Genomic DNA, 19,298 nt, shown 5'->3' on the forward strand with positions numbered 1-19,298 from the left:
TCTATTCACTCTAAAGACAGTTTCCTTGGCTGTGCAGAAGCTTTTTAATTTGATCAGGTCCCATTAATTTATTTTTGTTGCTGCTGTGATTGCTTTGGGCGTCTTCTTCATAAATTCTATACCTAGGCCAAAGTCTGAAAGAGACTTCTCCACATTTTCTTCTAGAATTTTTAAGGTTTCATGCCTTAGGTTTAAGTCTGTTATTCACCGTGAGTTGCTTTTTGTGAGAGGCCAGAGGTGGGGATCTAGTTTCAATCTTCTGCATGTGGATATCCAGTTTTTCTAGCACCACCTATTGAATAGAGATTCTTTTCTGCAATGTATACTTTTGTCTACTTTGTAAAAGATTAGATGACAATATGAGGATGGTTGTATATCTGGGATCTCCATCCTATTCCAAAGATCTTTATCTCTGTTCTTGTGCCAGTACCATGCTGTTTTGGTTATTATAGCCTTGTAGTAAAGCTTGAAGTCTGGCAGCCTGATGCCTCCCTTTTTGTTCTTTTTGCTTAAGATTGCTTTGGCTAAACGAGGTCTTCTCTGATTCCATACAAAGTGTAAAATTATTTTTTCTAGATCTGTAAAGAATGATGATGGTACTTTGATAGGGATTGCATTGATTCTGTAGATCACTTTAGGTAGAATGAACATTTTAACAATCTCGAGTCTGTCAATCCATGAGCATGATAGGGGTTTCCGTCTGTGTACATCTTCTATCATTTCTTTTCTCAGTGTTTCATAGTTCTCCCTATAAATATCTCAGCTCCTTCGTTAAATATATTCCTAAATATTTAATTTTCTTTGATGCTATTGTGAAAGGTGTTGCATCTTTGATTTGATTGTTGGCTTGACTGTTATTGGTATTTATGAATGTCTCTGATTTGTGTGCATTGATTTTGTATCCTGAGACTTTACTGAATTCATTTATCAATTTCAGGAGTCTCTTCATTTATCAATTTCAGGAGTCTCTTGGCTGAATCCTTGGGATTTTCTAGGTATAATAGCATATCATCAGGAAAGAGGAAGAGTTTGACCTCTTCTGTCCCCATTCGGACACCTTTAATTGCTTTCTCTTGTCTGATTGCTCCGGCAAGGACTTCCAGCACTATGTTGAATAGAAGTGGAGATAGTGGGCAACCTTGTCTGGTTCTACTTCTAAGTGGGAATGCTTTCAATTTTTCCCCATTCAATATGATATTGGCTGTGGGTTTTTCATATAGGGTCTTAATAATTTTAAGAAATGTCCCATCTATGCCTATTTTGTTAAGGGTTTTTATCAGAAAAGTGTGCTAGATTTTATCAAATGCTTTTTCTACGTCTATTGAGAGAGTCATAGGGTCTTTGTTCTCGCTTTTATTTATGTGGTGAATTACATTTATAGATTTGCATATGTTGAACCAGCCTTACATCCCTGGGATAAAGCCCACCTGGTTGTGGTGAATTATTTTTTTGATGTGCTGTTGGATTTGGTTTGCTAAAATTTTGTTGAGAATTAGTGCATAATTTCTAATTTTAGAAGACAGCTATTGGTTAGGGAATAAGTATGACACTCAAAAAAACGAGACTAATTTTGTTAAGTGCCTACTCTGGGACAAACGTAGTTAAAGACATTTTATATTATTTTGGTTTTTTTTTTCCCCAAAACTACTTTGCAAGGCAAAGTCATTGAGTTGTCACATTTTTCAGGAGAAAAAGCCAACTCAGAGAGACGATGGAATTTGTCCACATACAATAAGTAGTCCGTCTGGGCCACAACCCAATCTGTGTGATCTCAGTGTCTACACCCTTTCCACAACATCCCACTGCCCACCCTGTCAGCAAGGCCTGACTTTTAGCATGATTAGAAATACATTAGCCCAGTTGTCCTTAAACTATTTGTGTCTTTGTTTTCTTGTTTCCTCATCTTTAAAATGGAGAAAATACTATCTACCACTCAGGGATTAAATAGACTACTTAAGTCAAAACACTTAACATAGTGCCTGGCACATGATAAACATTGATAAATGATTGCTTTCCTTTAAGTAAATTCTCTGAGACAGGAGCCAAAAGCAAATTTTCCATAATTTGATACCACCGAGCTTATTTTTTTTTTTGTCCATTTCTAAGACAGTTAATAGCATAACGATTTCACTAATAAATCTGAAGGCACAGGCTTAATTAAATATACATATTTTTTAATTCTAACTCTTTGAAGACTGGTAACCAACATATAGATAAAGGACAGCTGTTCACTTAAGCCTGTATTTCTGGATCATGCTGTGAACATAGGCTATCACCAGGGATTATCCAATTGGCAAAGTAAGCATATACTTGAGGAACCAGAAAAATGAGAAAAAGTTTCAGCTATGATGAGTATATGAACAATTTTATAATCAGAACGTCTGGAAAGGAGCTGTTAAAATTCAAGAATTCATTTAAATTTCGTTTTCAGTTTCCCTGTTTTGTTTTTTAATTTCAATATGACAGGAGGCTTGGAAAGATAACAACTGAAACTTTCTGGTGCTTAAGACACTATATGAACATAGTTCTGGAATACTATTCAAATACAGAAAATACTTAAAAGATACCAAACACTTTTAAAAATATAGTATGTAATACTCTTTTTCAGAATACAATGCTTTTGTCATCTTACCTTTTAAGAAAAGTGCTTCCCCTCCTGGGTATACCTATCATAGCAATCTGAACAATAATGCCTGAGATAAGACATTTTTTATCCCATAAATATGCCACTTTTGATAAGCTTATGTAAGTAATTAGCAACTGCTTAGAATATTTTATTCATGTGAAAGTGGTCCTAGCTTATTTGGTTTTTTTATAACATATGACATATTTGGCTACAGTGCAAGATATTTCCCCAAATGTTAAGAAAATAAAAGTGTATCATCATACAAGGCTTTGGGAAGAACATTTTATTGCTAAGCATATCCTTGAACAAAAATGCAAATATGAAATAAAAGAGAAAAGGAAAAAGAAAAAGCAGTAACATCACGACGTCATAAAATAAATTCCTTTAGGGTCTGCTAATAAAACAGGAATATGATAGAAGCTCACATACAGAATGCACATGTTCCCATAAAATTGTCCAAATAGAAACTTACACTAAAAGAAATATAACAAATGTATTTTTACTCAAATTAAAAAATGTAAAGAAAGAAAGCAGGAAATCAGTTCACAAGACCTCAAGACTCCAACAATAGCAGTCTTTTACAGACATCGAGATATAATCAACTTCATATAGGCTGGGCCATGTAGATTATCTAAAATCGTGCTTTGATATCTCTTTATAATCCTGTCTTTTTTAATGACAACAAAAAAATAAAAAAATCTTAACACATCGGAATATTAGATAATGAGGAACAACCTCTTTCCATACACATTAGTAAAGGCTATCATTTAGATTGCGCTTTTTGCCCCATATCTTTAAGATATTTTTTCAAAGTCAAATATTCATGCAACTTACAAAGACCAGCAAGAATAGATTTCTAAATCTAAACAGCTGTTTGATTTTCATCTGTACAAAAGAAATTGTATATATCTGACCCCTCCAGAGGACACACTTCATTTTTTGTGTGAATATTTGTCTTGCTTTGTCTCTTGCTTTTTGGATAGCTATGGCCACACAACCAGTGTATTGTTTTTTTCTGTACATTGTTTCCTCTTTACAAAAAGAAAAAAAAGACAACTGGAATATAAACCATACCAACTGAAATAAACAAATAGAAAGGAAAAAACAGTTCTTAAAGCAGTATGTACATAGGTGGCTAGGGAGTTATACCAGCAAAAATGTAGTAAAATATGTAAACAAAATCTGAGAAGATTTTTTTTTTAAATTCTCTTTGACACAGTTAACTGTGACAAAACTAAAACTCACACTTTCTTCACATTTTAAGGTTTACTTTTTTGTTGTGTTATTATTTTCTTTTAAAACAACATTCTCATTCCACTTCAAGACTTTAACAGATTTCCTGTGTCAGTCATCCCATCAAACATACCATGATAAATATATCTGTATATATATTTATTTATATATATTATACTATTAAATTCCTTTTTTGTGTGTCACAGCAGCTTTATTCATTATTTATTTATTTGTTTGTTTGTTTTTTAAAAAAGATGGGTGAAGGGAGTAGTGAGCAAATGGAAAGATAGAGTTGTCCACATGTGTCAGGCTACAAAATTAAACCACAATGAAAACCATTATCATGTTGGGGGCAGGGAAAGAACTATGTATTTTGCACTCTGTCATAGCACGTTTGGCTTGTGTGACCTTCTGTGGTTCCATCACAAGTTGAACTCCCCTATTGTCTGTTTTGATTATTCAACAAACTTTAGTATTGTCTTTTCTTTTTTATTTGCATGCATTTCAATCAGTTACAGATCCAGCCCACCCCCCTTTCCCCTTTGCTAGGAAAGGCTCTGTTTTAGTTAGTGGGGCTTTCCCCTTTAACACAATTTGGCTGGGTTAATGGACAGGAACGATATTGTTAAGTAAAGCCAATAGCTCTGATAAAACCAGACCTAAACCCATCTGTTTAGGGTTTGGGGTGGCAAATTCTGGAATTAGATCCTGGGGGACCAGCTTTTCCAATCAATATTATCATCCATCACATGAATTTTGCTATGTGTTCAGCAAAGCATCTTATAGGAAACAAACAACAGATTCTAGAGACACCACAACCTGATATGTAGAGTGAACACCATGGTAGCTTTTGAGTTCATATGGCAATAGTCTCTCTCACTTTGTTTTCTGAGTTTTTTTTTTCTCTTATGTCCAGTCACTCTCAAAAAAATAAACAAAAACCCAAAAGCCATTTTTCCCCTCAGATCTTGAAAAGTTACACATACACTGGCCAAAACCAGATAAGGTTTGTATTTTTTTTTTTTTTTTGTGGTTTTTTTTTTTTTTTTTGAACATTTTTCTTTTCTTTCTTTTTTTTTTTTTTTTTTTTGGTTTTTTTTTTGTGTGTGTGTGTTTGTTTTGGTTTTTTACATAATGAAACCGAAAAAAAAAAAACATTGTTACAGTCAAGCTTCACAAACATCATTACAGACTCACTTGGAGTTATGGAACAAGTAAGCCATGAAGAAGTCTACCTTTTGTCAAAGGTCCTTAAGAGAAGGAAGCTTCCTAGTCCGCGGAAGTGGTGGAGCCATTGGCTTGCTCCGGGGCGCAGAGTGTGTGCTTTATGATACAGCAGGGCAGAAAGAGCTCTGTCTCCGCAATGACTGAAACGCAGCAGCCACGGCCGAACGTTGTGGAGAGATACGTTGTTGGAAGTGTCCTTTGAAAAATGGTATTCCCCACCAGAGTCAAGCTCTACCCCATCTCACAGTTAGCGCAGTTCTGACACCTGTCACCTCGCATGGTCACAGTATGAGTATATAGAAATAATTCTGTTCTAAATTCACGTGCGGTCAGGGTTGTCATGTTTACACGTAATACTCCTTGTCCTTGTTCTTCTGCTTCTTGTGGCCGCTCTTGGAGCTCTGCTGCTTCTCCTTCATGAGCGTGCCGTTGCTCTGCGCCGAGTTGCTGATGTAGTTCCGCGTCTCGTCCACTTGATAGGACCCCTCGTCCCTGTTCCTGTACTTGTACATGGCGTACAGGAGGATCAAGATGCAGAGGGCGGCAGCAGCCACAATGCCGACGACCATCCCTGTTGTGCTGCTCGACTCCCGGATCACCTCTGAGGCCCCCGGAACCCGTCTGATTCCCGGCTCCGTGGGGTTTGCTGTGGGCACATTACGGAACATGGGGGAAGTAATTAGTGGGCTCTTCAGTTTGGTGCTGTCTAGCTCATAGGCAGTGGGCAACGGAAGCAAGACTAGATCAGGCTGGGGTTTGAGATCACGGTTATTCATTTTGCCAGCTGGCAATTTGGGCACCATCCCAGACGAGGAGGAGGAGGAAGCTGTGAAGCGGATCAGCTCAGGGGACAAAGATGTGGTAGTAGTCCTACTAGTTTCCGAGACTTTGTTAGGTCTAAAGTCCTTGGATTCCCACTTGGGCGCATGTGCTTTGTAGCCACCTTCGAAGATTGAAGTGGAAAGACTCTTATCTGTTACCAAGGAGAAGGTGGTGTAAAAATCTTCATCATCGGTAGGGGGCAGGTTAGAGTCAAAGGTTTCCCCTGAGCCATACCCAGATATCACCAAGCCATCATCATCACAACCTTCGCTGCCTTGGTCCGACAAGCAAGGTAACCCCGCCTCAGAGGTCATGGACAGGGAATCTTTGGTGGTCTCAATAATGGTGAGGAGGGGGCGAAAGGTAGGGGGGAGAGTAATGGAAGGTGCACGAGTAGCAATAGCAGGGGTAGCTAAAGGGTCTTCTACAAGAAGAGGGATAACTAATTCACCTCCTGGGATTGAAAAGAGAAAGAAAAACAATTAGTATATTTGTAAACACAATTCGCAGTCACTCTCAATGAATACAGTTCATAGGTTATGCCTCAGAAATTGCAATAAAACGACCTGGATCCACATATGGATCTTTTCTGGTTGTAGTCTAATGATTTAGAGCCTATTGCATGCCTCTTGCCACCCAAACCTGAAATCCCCAGATCAGGGGCTTAAATCTTAAAGATACTCTCAAGTAATTATTTAGATAGAATTCAAATACGTATGCTATTTCCAGGATCTGCTGGTGGGATGATAGCATTCAATCAGTTATATTGTTATAAATACTGACTGGCTACAAAAATTTTGTGAATGGGTACGTGCACACATGGCATGTGTAATTTATGACTGTATTAATGGGAGTGTAATGTTTCTTTATTGCCTCCCTGGGTTTCTACTTATCTGTTCCCATGAGACTCAGAATGACCTGTTTTGCATGTTATTGAGACCAAGATCAAGGAACATAAGAAAATTTTATCTTTAGTGTTTTCTTAAAGTTACTACCTTTTTAAAAATCTTTTTTTGTGCTTATTAATTGCAGTTCTCATTTACTATAAGCTAAGTGACGAGGACTTAAACCCATTCTGACTATAGTTTTCCTGAAATTCCCCTATGAAAAGACAATTTGCCTTGCATTAGTCTAATATATATTTATGAATTGCTTTTATGCTAAATGCAATATATGCTGAGCTGGAAGCTAGATTTTAAAAATACCCAGATTACATATCTATGACTTGCTGGAAACTTAATTTTAGATTCAGAAATGTTGACTTAGCAAAGTGAGTTTTTAAAATCAGTGATTTTTAACTAGAGTGTCAAAGGTATATATCAGTTTACCCACAGTCCCTCATTATTGCACATATACACATGTGGACTATGTCAGGAAAGACAGTTCAGAATAGTTCATTAATTCATAGTGCCTTGCAAATCATGGGTACCACAAATATTCTGTGGTGGATATTGTTTACCTACATGTAAGGCCAAGATTATTTTTCATCTATGTCAGCAAGATAATCAGTCACTCTTCCTGTCTTTTTATAATGTTATTTTCCAACCAGAGGAAGAATCTCAAGAAGTCACAGCGCATGTCTCTTTATTGAATTTATTCCAGAAAAATTTATTTCAACAAGCACGTTATTTTTTTTTTTTTTTCATTTCAGGATATTACGGGGTACAAACATTTTGGTTACATGTTATAACTTTGCCTCACCCAAGCCAGGATTAGAGGCATGCCCTTCCCTCATACAATGCTCACCCCATCCATTAGGTGTGACTTTACCCACCCACATCCCCTCTACCCCCAATGAATATTACTACCATGTGAGCATCTTAGTGTTGATCAGTTAGTGCCAATTTGATGGTGAGTACATGTGGTACTTATTCTTCCATTCTTGTGATATCTTACTTTGCAGGATGGGCTCAAGTTCTGTCCAGGATGACATAAGAGGTGCTAGGTCACCATAATTTTTTGTAATTGAGTAGTATTCCATTGTATACATATACCATATTTTATTAATCCACTCATGGATTGAAGGGCACTTGGGTTGTTTCCACAGCCTTGCAATAGTAACTTGTGCTACCATAAACATTTGAGTGCAGATGTCTTTATTATAGAATGACTTTTGTTCCTTTGGGTAGATGCCTAATAGTGGTATTGCTGGATCAAATGGTATTTCTATGTTTATCCCTTTGAGGTAACTCCAAATTGTTTTCCACAGAGGTTGTACTAATTTGCAGTCCCACCAGCAGTGTAAGAGTGTTCCTACCTCTCCACAGCCTTGCCAGCATTTATTGCTTTGGGACTTTTTGATAAAGGCCATTCTCGCTAGAGTTAGGTGATACCTCCATTGTGGTTTTGATTTGCATTTCCCTAATGATTTTTTGAGATGTTGAGCATTTTTTTTATATTTGTTGGCCATTATGCTGTCTTCTTTTGAAAAGTTTCTGTTCATGTCTTTTGGCCATTTATTGATGGGGTTGTTTGATTTTTTCTTGTTGATTTTTTGAGTTCTACATAGATTCTTGTTATCAGCCCTTTATTGGATGTTTAGAAAGCAAATATTTTCTCCCATTCTGTAGGCTGTCTATTGATTCTAATGATAGTTTCCTTGGCTGTACAGAAGCTTTTTAATTTGATCAGGTCCCATATATTTATTTTTGTTGCTGCTGTGATTGCTCTGGGGATCTTCTTCATAAATTGTTTGCCTAGGCCTATGTCTGAAAGAGTCTCCCCTACATTTTCTTCTAGGATTCTGAAGCTTTCATGCCTTAGGTTTAAGTCTGTTATCCATTGTGAATTGATTTTTGTGAGAAGTGAGAGGTGGGGATCCAGTTTCAATCTTCTGTAGGTAGTTATCCAGTTTTCCCAGCACCATTTATTGAAAAGAGATTCTTTTCCTCAGTGTATATTTTTGTCTGCTTTGTCAAAGATTAGATGACAATATGAGGATGGTTGTATATCCGGGATCTCCATCCCATTCCAAAGATCTATATCTCTGTTCTTGCGCTAGTGCCATACTGTTTTGCTTACTATAGCCTTGTGGTAAAGCTTGAAGTCCGGTAGACTGATACCTCCCAGTTTGTTCTTTTTTCCTAAGATTGCTTTGGCTATATGAGGTCTTGTCTGGTTCCATACCAAGTGTAAAATTATTTTTTCTAGATCTGTAAAGAATGATGATGGTACTTTGATAGGGATTGCATTCATGCTGTAGATCACTTTGGGTAGTATGAACATTTTAACAATGTTGATTCTGCCAATGCATGAGCAAGGTAGGTTTTTCCATCTGTTTACATCTTTTGCTTTTCTTAGTGTTTCGTAGTTCTCCCTGTATATGTCTCTCACCTCTTTTGTTAAATATATTCCTATATATTTAATTTTCTTTCAAGCTATTATAAAGGGTGCTGGATTTTTTATTTGATTTTCAGCTTGACTGTTACTGGTGTATATGAATGCCTCTGATTTGTGTGCACTGATTTTGTATCCTGAGACTTTACTGAATTCATTTATCAATTCCAGGAGTCTCTTGGTTGAATCCTTGGGGTTTTCTAGATACTATATCATCAGCAGTGAGTGAGAGTTTGACCTCCTCTGTCCCCATTTGGGCTCCTTCAATTCCCCTCTCTTGTCTAATTGTTCTATTCAACATAGGGCTGGAAGTCCTTAGTAGAAGTGCAGATAGTGAGCAACCTTGTCTGGTTCCACTTCTAAGTGGGAATGTTTTCAATTTTTCCCAATTCAGTATGATATTGGCTGTGGATTTATTGTATATGGCCTTAGTAATTTTAAGGTATGTCCTGTCTGTGCCTATTTTGTTAAGAGTTTTTATTGTGAAGGTGTGTTGGATTTTGTCAAATGCTTTTTCTGCGTCTATTGAGAGAATCATAGTGTCTTTGTTCTTTTATTTATGTGGTGAATTGCATTTATAGATTTGTGTATGTGGAACCAGCCTTGCATCTCAGGGATAAAGCCCACCCGGTTACTGTGAATTATTTTCTTGATGTGCTGTTGGATTTCATTTGCTAAAATTTTGTTGAGGAGTTTTGCATCTATATTCATGAGGGATATTGGTATGCATTTTTCTTTTTGTGTTGTGTCCTTTCCTGGCTTTGGTATCAAGGTGATATTGGCTTCATCTAATGAGCTGGGGAGGATACCATCTTTCTCAATGTTGTGGAATAATTTCTGTAGTATGAGTTCTTCTTTGTATATTTGGTAAAATTCAAGTGTGAACCCATCTGGTCTGGGATTTTTCCTTTTTGGAAGGTTTTTATTTGGTGTTCCAGTTTCTGTGCTTGATATTGGTCTGTTCAGGGATTCTATTTCCTCCTGTTTGAACTTAGGGAGGCAGTGTGTTTCCAAGAATTTTTCTATTTCCTCTACATTATGTAGTTTTGGGGCATATAGGTTTTTATACTATTCAAAGATAATGTTTTGTATTTCCGTGGTGTCTGTTGTGACCTCTCCTTTTTCATTTATAATTGAGTTTATTAGAGTCCTTTCCCTTCTAGTTCTTGTCAATCTAGCAAGAGGGTTGTCAATTTTGTGTATCTCTTTGAAAAACCAGCTTTTGGTTTTATTGATTCTTCTGTATAGTTCTTTTATTCTAAATTTCATTTAGTTCTGCTCTGATCTTAGTTATTTCTTTTCTTCTGCTAGGTTTATCATTGATTTGCTCTTCTTTTTCCAGTTCCTTGAGACAGTTATTAGTTTGTTGATTTTTGAGCTTTCTGTTTTTTTGGATGTGAGCATTTAATGCTATTAGTTTTCCTCTCAGGAATGCTTTTGCTCTGTCCCACAGATTTTGATAACTTGTGTCCCTATTATCATTTAGTGTGAAGAATCTTTTTATTGTCTTCTGTATCTCCTCCTTGACCCAACAGTCATTCAACAGAGTGTTTAATTTCCATGACTTTGTGAAGTGGTGAGTGTCTCTATTGGAATTGAACTCTAATTCTATACCACTGTGCTCCAAAAAGATACATGATATAACTTCTATTTTTTTGAATTTGTTGAGGTCTGATTTGTGGCTGAGTTTGTGATCAATTTTGGAGCAATTTCCATGGGCTGATGAGAAGACTGTATATTTAGTATTATTTGGATGAAATGTTCTGTAGATGTATGTTAGACCCTTTTGTTACAGAACTCTGTTTAAGTCCATTGTTTCCTTGCTTATTTTCTGTTTGGAACATCTGTCCTGTTCAGTAAGTGAGGTGTTGAAATCCCCAGCACCTATGGTGTTACTGTTTTTCATGCTATTTAGATCAAATAGGATTTGCTGTATGTATCTTGGTGCTCCTGAGTTGGGTGCATAAATGTTAAGAATTGTTAAGTCTTCTTGTTGGATTTTTCCTTTCACCATTATATAGTGACCATTTTTGTTCTTTCTTACTTTTGCTATTTTAAAGCTTATATTATTTGAAATAAGTATAGCTACCCCTGCTTTATTTTGGATTCCATTTGCCTGGAGGATTGTTTTCTATCCCTTGACCTTGAGCCTAAAAGTGTCTTTGTGGGTTAGATGCATTTTCTGTAGACAGCAGATACTAGGCTTGTGAATTTTTATCCACTCTGCCAGTCTGTGTTCCTTCAGAGAACAATTCAAGCCATTCACATTTATTGAGAGGGTTGATATTTGGAGTAGATTTCCATTCATATTGTTGGGTGAATTCCTATAGTTTTATTTTACTCCTTGAGCAATTGTGGAGTCCAGGTTCTACACTTTAACTCTTGAGTGATTTTACTTTTGTGAGTCTGTTCAGTGTATAATGCAGGTCTGGTTTTTGCAAATTCCATCAGTGATTGCTTGTCTGGGAAGGTCATTATGTCTTCCTCATCGATGAAGCTTAGTTTTGCCGGGTAGAGAATTCTAAGTTGGCCATTATTCTGTTTTATAAGATTAAGGATAGGTGCCCAGTCCCTTCTGGCTTGTAAAGTTTCAGTTGAAGAGTCTGCAGTTAGTCTGATAGGTTTTCCTTTGTAGGTTATCTACTGTTTTCATCTTACCACTCAAAGGATTACTTCTTCATGTTTACTTTGGTCAGCATAATAACTGTGTGATGTGGTGGTTACCTTTTCACATTGAGTCTCCCAGGAATTCTATGTGCTTCTTGTATCTGGATATCTAGATTTCTGGCCAGGCCAGGCATATCTTCTTCCAGTATTCCATGACATTAAATTTTCCAGCCCTTGTGTATTTTCTTCTTCTCTCTCTGGGATGCCTAGGATTCTTGTATTTGGTCTCTTTACATAATCACACATATCTTGCATGTTTTGTTCTTGTCTCTTGTTTCTGTGTTCTTTTTTTTTTCATCTGATTTGTTTAGCATATAGGTATTATCTTCAAACTCTGAGATTCTTTCTTCTGCGTGATCCATTCTATTCTTGAGGCTCTCCATTGGGTTTTGTAGTTCTCTAAATTGTCTTTCATTTCCATAATTTGTTTGGTTTTCCCATAGTATTTCAATTTCTTTAGAAAATTTTTTATTCATTTCCTATATTGTTCGTGTGGCTTCTTTGTGTTGGGCTTCTATTTTCTCTTCAATTCCATTGAGTTTTCTTACAATCCATATTTAGAATTTTTCCTCTGTCAATTTAATCATATCATGTAAATTGGCATCCATTGATGGAGATCAAATGTTTTCTTTTGTGGGTGACTCTTCTCTAGGATCTTTCATGTTTCTTGCATTCTTTTGCTGATTCTTTCTCATCAGGCTACTTTGTCAAGAACTGGGGGGGTTTATGGCCTTATCTCCAAGTCTCCAAAGGGACATTCCTTGACAGTGCTGGGGAAAAGTGTGCTGGTCCTGTATTGCCTTATAGTATTTTAGGCAGTTGGTTTACCTCTGACCTGTTGTCTTCACCTCTTGCCAAAAGAGGTTAGTTAGTGAGTTTGGTCCCCTTGCTTAAAGCTCCCAGGTGGTGAACCAGTCTTGTGTGTGTGACTCCACTGCCTTCCAATAGTTTGAGATGGGAGGAACTGTGTTGAACTACGGGGTTATCCTTTCTTTTGTTGCTTGTAGTTTGCATGGAGAAGCTGATTATCAAAGTATTCTGATGCATTTGTGTTGGGCTCTGCTCCCCTGAATTGGGTATATGAATGCCCTAATCTTTGAGAAATGTCTTGTCACTCCCCAAGGTTACTTGAGCCCTGTTCCCACTTTAGGTGGGGCAAGGGCAACTGGTGCCTGCAAGCCTGAGAGCATATAGTTCTGAGGTTGCTTGATCTGCTTCTAGGGGAAAGCTGCTAATCTGTTATTCAGGGCTCTTATGCCACACTTGCGAGGCAGCTTCTGGTGAGGGGTATCAATTGGTGCAATTGCTGAGGACTCTGGCCAGGATTTTCCTTCCCCGCCCACAAACTCAAAAGCTGACTGGGGCCTGGGTGCCAAGAGTGAGTCCTAGTATTATATTCTTATCAGATGATCAAAGCCAGCCCACTGGACCTAATTAACTGGTTGCCCCCTATTGCTTACTACTAAGTCCCGTGATTCACACCAGTTGCACAAAGAAAATCAACTTTTCTCACTTCTCCCCACCTCCAAGAGCAGGACCTGCCCTGCCTGCAGGAAAGTCAAGTCGCCAGACTTGGGGAGGAAGGTTGCCTGAGGCTGCTGCCCTAATTTTCACTTAAAAAAAAAAAATCCTCTTGCAGAGATGGCATGGGTGTTTCCCTCCCCCAGTTAGTCAGAAAGTCGAGATGATAATATGGTATTATTGTTGAAGGCCTCTTTCTAAGCTAACTCTCTAAGCTCTTAACCGGTACAGTGTCCTTGTGTATCCTGCCCTCAATAATAACTTTACTGTGATGGGATGATCAGTGTTTCAGTATCTATTAACAGATATGATTGTAGCTGAGGTGTCCCTCTTATCGATGACAAAGCCAAACAAAAAAAACGGTTCAATACTGCAAAGTTCCAGGGACACTCCAGACAGAAGCTTTTGAGCCTACACAGTCTTTGAGGGTTTGTCTTATAAAGACTGATTCACAAAGTAAAATACTCCTGCTCAGCTTCCAACACATCTTTAAACATTTTCTCTGTATCTAAATTGTCCAGGTTTCAGGTGAGCTAAGAGAAGAGCATTCTGAGAAGAAAGCTATTACATACCTTCAAAGCACTGAGAAGAACTGCTTGTACCCATGTTAAAAGCCTTTATCCTCTTCCTGTTTAGCCAATAACATGTTACTTACAGCATTAGGGAGGGAGCTCATAAGATATATAAAGTGTATCATTTGGAAGGGAAGGAACAACAGACATTGTACCCTCATCTCTGGCATACCTGATAATTCTACTATATGTGGAGAAATAAAACAAGAACCTTTCTGAGACTCTGAAGATGCTATCGTGGTCTGTGCTCTAAACCCAAGCTTCTGTTTCAGTGCTTAGAGTTTGAAACTATTGAGCAAAATGATCGTTGTAGATTTGCTAAAATTTCAAACTTGCTTTACTGCACTAGCATACCTATTTTTTACATTATAAACATATATAATTCATATACCTTGCAACTTCTTTAATGCATAATTTACACATTTTTGCTAGTTTTTATAAATGGGATTTGGAGCACGGTTCCCTAAAGGTAAGCTAGTCCTAAACCTAACCCCGAGCAAACTTTTTTTCTTATCCTTCTTAGTTAGTGGGTCCCAAGTGGTAGATTTAAGGTGATATATGGAAGAGGAGTGTTTGAGGAAAAGGAGAGCAGTGATGAGAGAAGTGGTGAAGGCCCATGCAATCTGTCTAAACCTTCACTAGGGATTTCTTAAGAATAATATTCCTTTCCTTCAGAGGGCAAGACAGGATTTTTTTTCCCTGCTTACCTAGAACAAAGGTTTAACATGTGCGTATTTTTTCCGGAACAAATACGAAGAGTCATTTGTTTCTTGTGGCAATGACAAAAATCTACTCCACATAGAGTAAGCAAAGAGGAACCTGGATTAAAGGCCAAGGAATAACTGATTTGTTGGGAGACAAAGTCCTGGTGCAAATAATTTAACTATAAAGGCAAACTGTTGGGTAGGATGCTAGCGTTCCCTTAAGTGAGATTAAGATCACTGTCTTTCATGATTACACAGTGGCATTCATTTGCAATTTTAGTGTACCATCTGTGACGCCCAACTGGAGTCTTAAATTTGCCTTTTTGTTTTTGGTTTGTTTTCTTTCTTCAATCCTAGCTAAAGGTTCTGCAGTGTCTTTGTTGTTTCAAATGCACAAAATCTACAAACCGCTCCCTCTACGGTTGAATTATTCCACTTTTCTTTGCTGTTCCCTTCTCAATCAACACACTAACACAAGCATTTCTCTTGAATTTAAAAAATAAGTAAAAACCACAATTTTTACAACAGCATAGAAACAAAGAGCTTCTAAAAGGCTGGTGAGCCCCAAAGTGAAATGATAAGAGCTCATTTTAAAACTAAAACCATGGATATGCTATTGCATAGTTTAGATAACAAAATCTGTCAAAAATACTCATCTTCGGATTTCTTTGCCATTTTGTCATTAATCCTGGTAGCAGTGATAAAAATGATAAATGATGCCCTCTGTTGGGAAAATCTGAGCCCAAAGTATGTGGATATTTAGTCAATGAAATGGTAGAAGCTTTCATACTCCACTCTCCTGGCATCACAAGAAATGGGAAGAGTGCCTTTAGTTTAAAATAAAGTCAACTAAGATACAGGGTTCATATGTAAATGGGAATTACAGTAAAAATAAGTGGAAAAATTTAGATAACTGTAAACATGAAAGCTGCTTGGGATAGGTGTTTATGTTGGGATGTATAATATCAAATTCCATCAAAACCATTCCAAGGTTTAAGAAAATATTTGGGAGGAGAAGGATGTATTTCTTCCACAAGTAGATCCTTAATAGAAATGACTTAGTTTGTAGGAGGCTATTGAAGATTTATTTGTTTCATCAAAAGTGACTGCCCTCTCAAATGTTAGAGCAGCTTATAATAATTTTTTTCATGGTCCAGAGAGTGTGGAGTTAGTAATCAACCTTATGCCTATGATTACAAAAGTATTCATGGAAGCAAGGAACCTAAAGTCATAAAAGGCTACAGGTAGAATGATATAAAACTTGCAATCCATCAAAACCCTCATTTCCTATGCCATCCCCAGAATTTTTCTTTGGTTTGGAAAAAAACTATCTGTATTCCTTAAAGTTAGCATTTTTAAATCAGGCTTATATACCCTTTTTTGATAGGGTTGTGCTTTCCTTTAAACTAGAGAGATCATTAGGGATATAAAAGGTCTATTTTAGCCCTGAAGTCTGCCCTGCTTTCTTGCTTTATGAGTGTATTTATAGATATATAATTCATGCCTCCGGGGCTGATATCCAGCAAAAGGGGCTCCCTGCCATTGAAAAAGACAGTGTATAAAAATTTTAATAGAACTCTTCTGAACTGTGAGAATGTAGTGGGTTATCTAGAAAAAAGAGAGAGAGAGAGAGGAAAAAATAAGAAAAAGCATGAAGTTTCAATGTGGCTCCAACTCTTGCCTCTCTGTAGGTATCTGAGTCTTAGAGGTCATAAAAATACCAAAACACTGATGTTGAACAGTAAGATGTTGAGAAGGGACACCATGCTCCAATTCCTCAAATTTCTGTTGCATTCTATTTGGGCTCTTCACCTCATCTCTTATCTGTATTATTCTAATTATCTGCTTGGAAATTCACATGTAATGGGGAGAAATAATGTTTTCTTCCACTAAATTGGTTCATTTAGTTATTTGGTGCCATACAAGTGTGTACTTGTAGCACATAAATATTCTGAAGCTTGGAACCATGAAATTAACTTTCATCTACCTTCAGAAAAGATAGTCATGGACAAATGTGGCAAGTACTGGGGGGAAGACACCAGAAAAACTCAAGTGTCTTAAATGGGCTTCATTTACATTTTAACCTGATGAAAATTTCGAGTTAGGACATTTCTGCTCTCCTCTATTCTCAGAGCGAATGGTTTGTCTGAAATGGGTTTGATTCTGAAAGCCTGCCAATTGTGTTTTTAACACACGTCCAAGTAAAATGAGCCCTGGCCTCTTGATATCATTATACATTATAACATATGGAATGTTGAGTGGAGTTCTTCATTTGCTTATTGATTAAGAGCTTTGCCTCACTCAGACTCAGGTTAGCATCAGAACTCTGCTGCTTACTAGCCATATGACTGTGATAAAATTTCTTAAACTCCACATAAAATGGGAATAATAAAATAGCCTACCTCAAACCATCGATGCAAATATTAAATTTTTGCATGTTAAATCGTTAACACAGTGCCTATTGCTACTCTGACATGCTAGTGATCAGCATTATTTCTGCTGATAGCCTTGAGCTATAAACACTTAAATCGTTGATCACTTTCTTCTGACCTTGTTTTCATGTTGTAACTTCCTGCTAAGGTAGAGGTATAATCATATAAGATCTAGACTATTGATCCTATAAATGTAGAGTGTGAAGGATGATTTAGAAGAAATCAAAGAGTTTGTATGTTTTTAAGAAGTGCTTAAACTTGACCTTGGAATAGCTGCTTCAACAGAAATAAAAGCTTTGAATCCAACTAGATAACACTCATTTAGGAAGTTCCAATTTTTAAACCCAAAATATTACCCAACATGTCAAACAATATGAAATCACATAAACTGAGGGAGAGAGAGCCCATTCCTTAAACTGCTGGCTTGGAAACATATCTCTTATGCACTTATCAATTTGATATTTCTGTAGCAATTCAGATAACACTAATATTTATAATTAAAATGAAAGAAATAACATCTTTATTAAAAATTATATAATATTTCTTACCAATATCATGTTTGCTGAAGTGCAAAAGGCAGCATAGGCCCAAATAACCTTAAGGTCAAGGAACATTCTTACCCTTGAGATACACCCAATGGTGGTACCTACCTGACATATTTTCTAAGTAAAACTTTAGATGTGAAAATCATCATGTTTCTTCTTAGTAGAATTTTAGGATCCTTTAAAGCTTACCTGATTAAATCCTTGAGAGAAATGGCAACTATTATTGAAAAAGAAAAGAGACACAAGGAAAGAGGGGGAGAGAGAAAGACAGAGAATGTGTCTGCCGTGTGTGTGTGCATGCTTTTGCTGGGAGTTAATTCTATACGTTGGAAGGCACCAATATCATAGAACAATACTCTAAGTACCCGGGATTCTTGATGTTTTTATTCTCAGTAAAATTGATTTTATAGTCTGTGGTGAAAGTGGTAGTATAATCCTGGATAACCAAACTCTACCATAGTCACTTGAGAGTACCTTATTTCCCCTTTGCTGAAGGAAAATAAAATAAGGGACTAATTTCCTTGAATGCTTTCTAAGGAATTAAATAAGGATGCAATTACCACTGATAACACTTGGAGCTAACTCAACTCATTTTCTTCTGGGGTACAGGCCTCCCATAGGCTAGAACCAATTTTAATAGCCCACTGCAGAGACTACCGATACTTTCAAAGCTTTAAAATTCATGGTAAAAAGACTTTAAAGTTTGTGGTAAAAAGAGTTCAGGCAAAGAGGCCAGGCTTTCTTTGGGTGGTAAGGACAATTAATCTACCTTCTTCTGTCAGTAGTAGAATTCACAGTGCTTATTAGAAGCAATTCAGCAGAAAACGTAACAGTGAAAATTAAGCAAATAGACACAAATGAAATATAGTCTTCAAAATCATATAGTAGAAAATAAAATCAACTTCATAGCCAAAGTAAGCTGGGAGAAGAAGAGCGAATAGCATCAACAACGCATTCACAATGTAAGAACAGAAAGAAAAATAAAAGCAAATAAAAAAATAGAGGCTTTTTTCAGAAAACAAAGAAAGAAATCACTTCCATATAGGCAAAATAATTTAAATTAAAAAAGCATACCGTATTAATTTATAGTCAACTTACATCAACAAATTGCCCGCATGTTTTTTGGCATGAAAGAAAAATTTACAAAAGAAAGTTGTGTAAGAATGCTCTTGGACAAATAGAATTGCCACATTCTTGTAACTTGCTTTTTTGTTGTCATTTCTTAAAAACTTTTGAGCAAAATGTCTAATTTTTTTTCAAATATAATAATTTACAACAGAAGATGATACAGGGAGGCAACAACACATACATCCACACCACATAACATGAAAAGAAAAAAAAAATCTGCACTTTAACAAATTTTTACTTTGAGGGGCTTGGGAGGGCATCAATTTTGAATTTAAAATAAGTCTTATTGGTATGATTGAAAAATTAAAAAAAAAACCTGTTAATTTTGTAATTTGCCTTTTAAAAAATTCTATGACTCTGAAGGGTTTTAAATGAATTTCTGCATTGTTATAAGTTTTCAGATAGATACTTTTGTCTTTTTGACAAATTTTAGACTTTCTTTAATTTAGGGGGATGGATGACAGCACATACATTTTAACAATGCT

General features: G+C 36.7%; 1 protein-coding gene across 9 annotated transcripts in view; it reads right to left on the minus strand.

Moving 5' to 3' along the window:
* Positions 1-2,894: 2,894 nt before the first annotated feature.
* The window catches only part of NRXN3 (neurexin 3), a 1,488,306-nt gene continuing 1,471,902 nt past the window's right edge, over positions 2,895-19,298 (minus strand). For 5 of the 9 annotated variants that reach the window (XM_045562538.1, XM_045562529.1, XM_045562546.1 and 2 more), the window contains one exon: positions 4,969-5,732. In XM_045562538.1, coding sequence (XP_045418494.1) covers positions 5,431-5,732 — 302 coding nt within the window. In that variant the 3' untranslated portion in view covers positions 4,969-5,430. Of the gene's footprint in view, positions 6,363-19,298 lie in introns of all 9 variants that reach the window. The other 4 variants (XM_045562522.1, XM_045562514.1, XM_045562567.1 and 1 more) reach the window with 3 other exon arrangements.

Source organism: Lemur catta, chromosome 1, assembly GCF_020740605.2.
Source record: "Lemur catta isolate mLemCat1 chromosome 1, mLemCat1.pri, whole genome shotgun sequence".
Taxonomy (NCBI): domain Eukaryota; kingdom Metazoa; phylum Chordata; class Mammalia; order Primates; family Lemuridae; genus Lemur; species Lemur catta.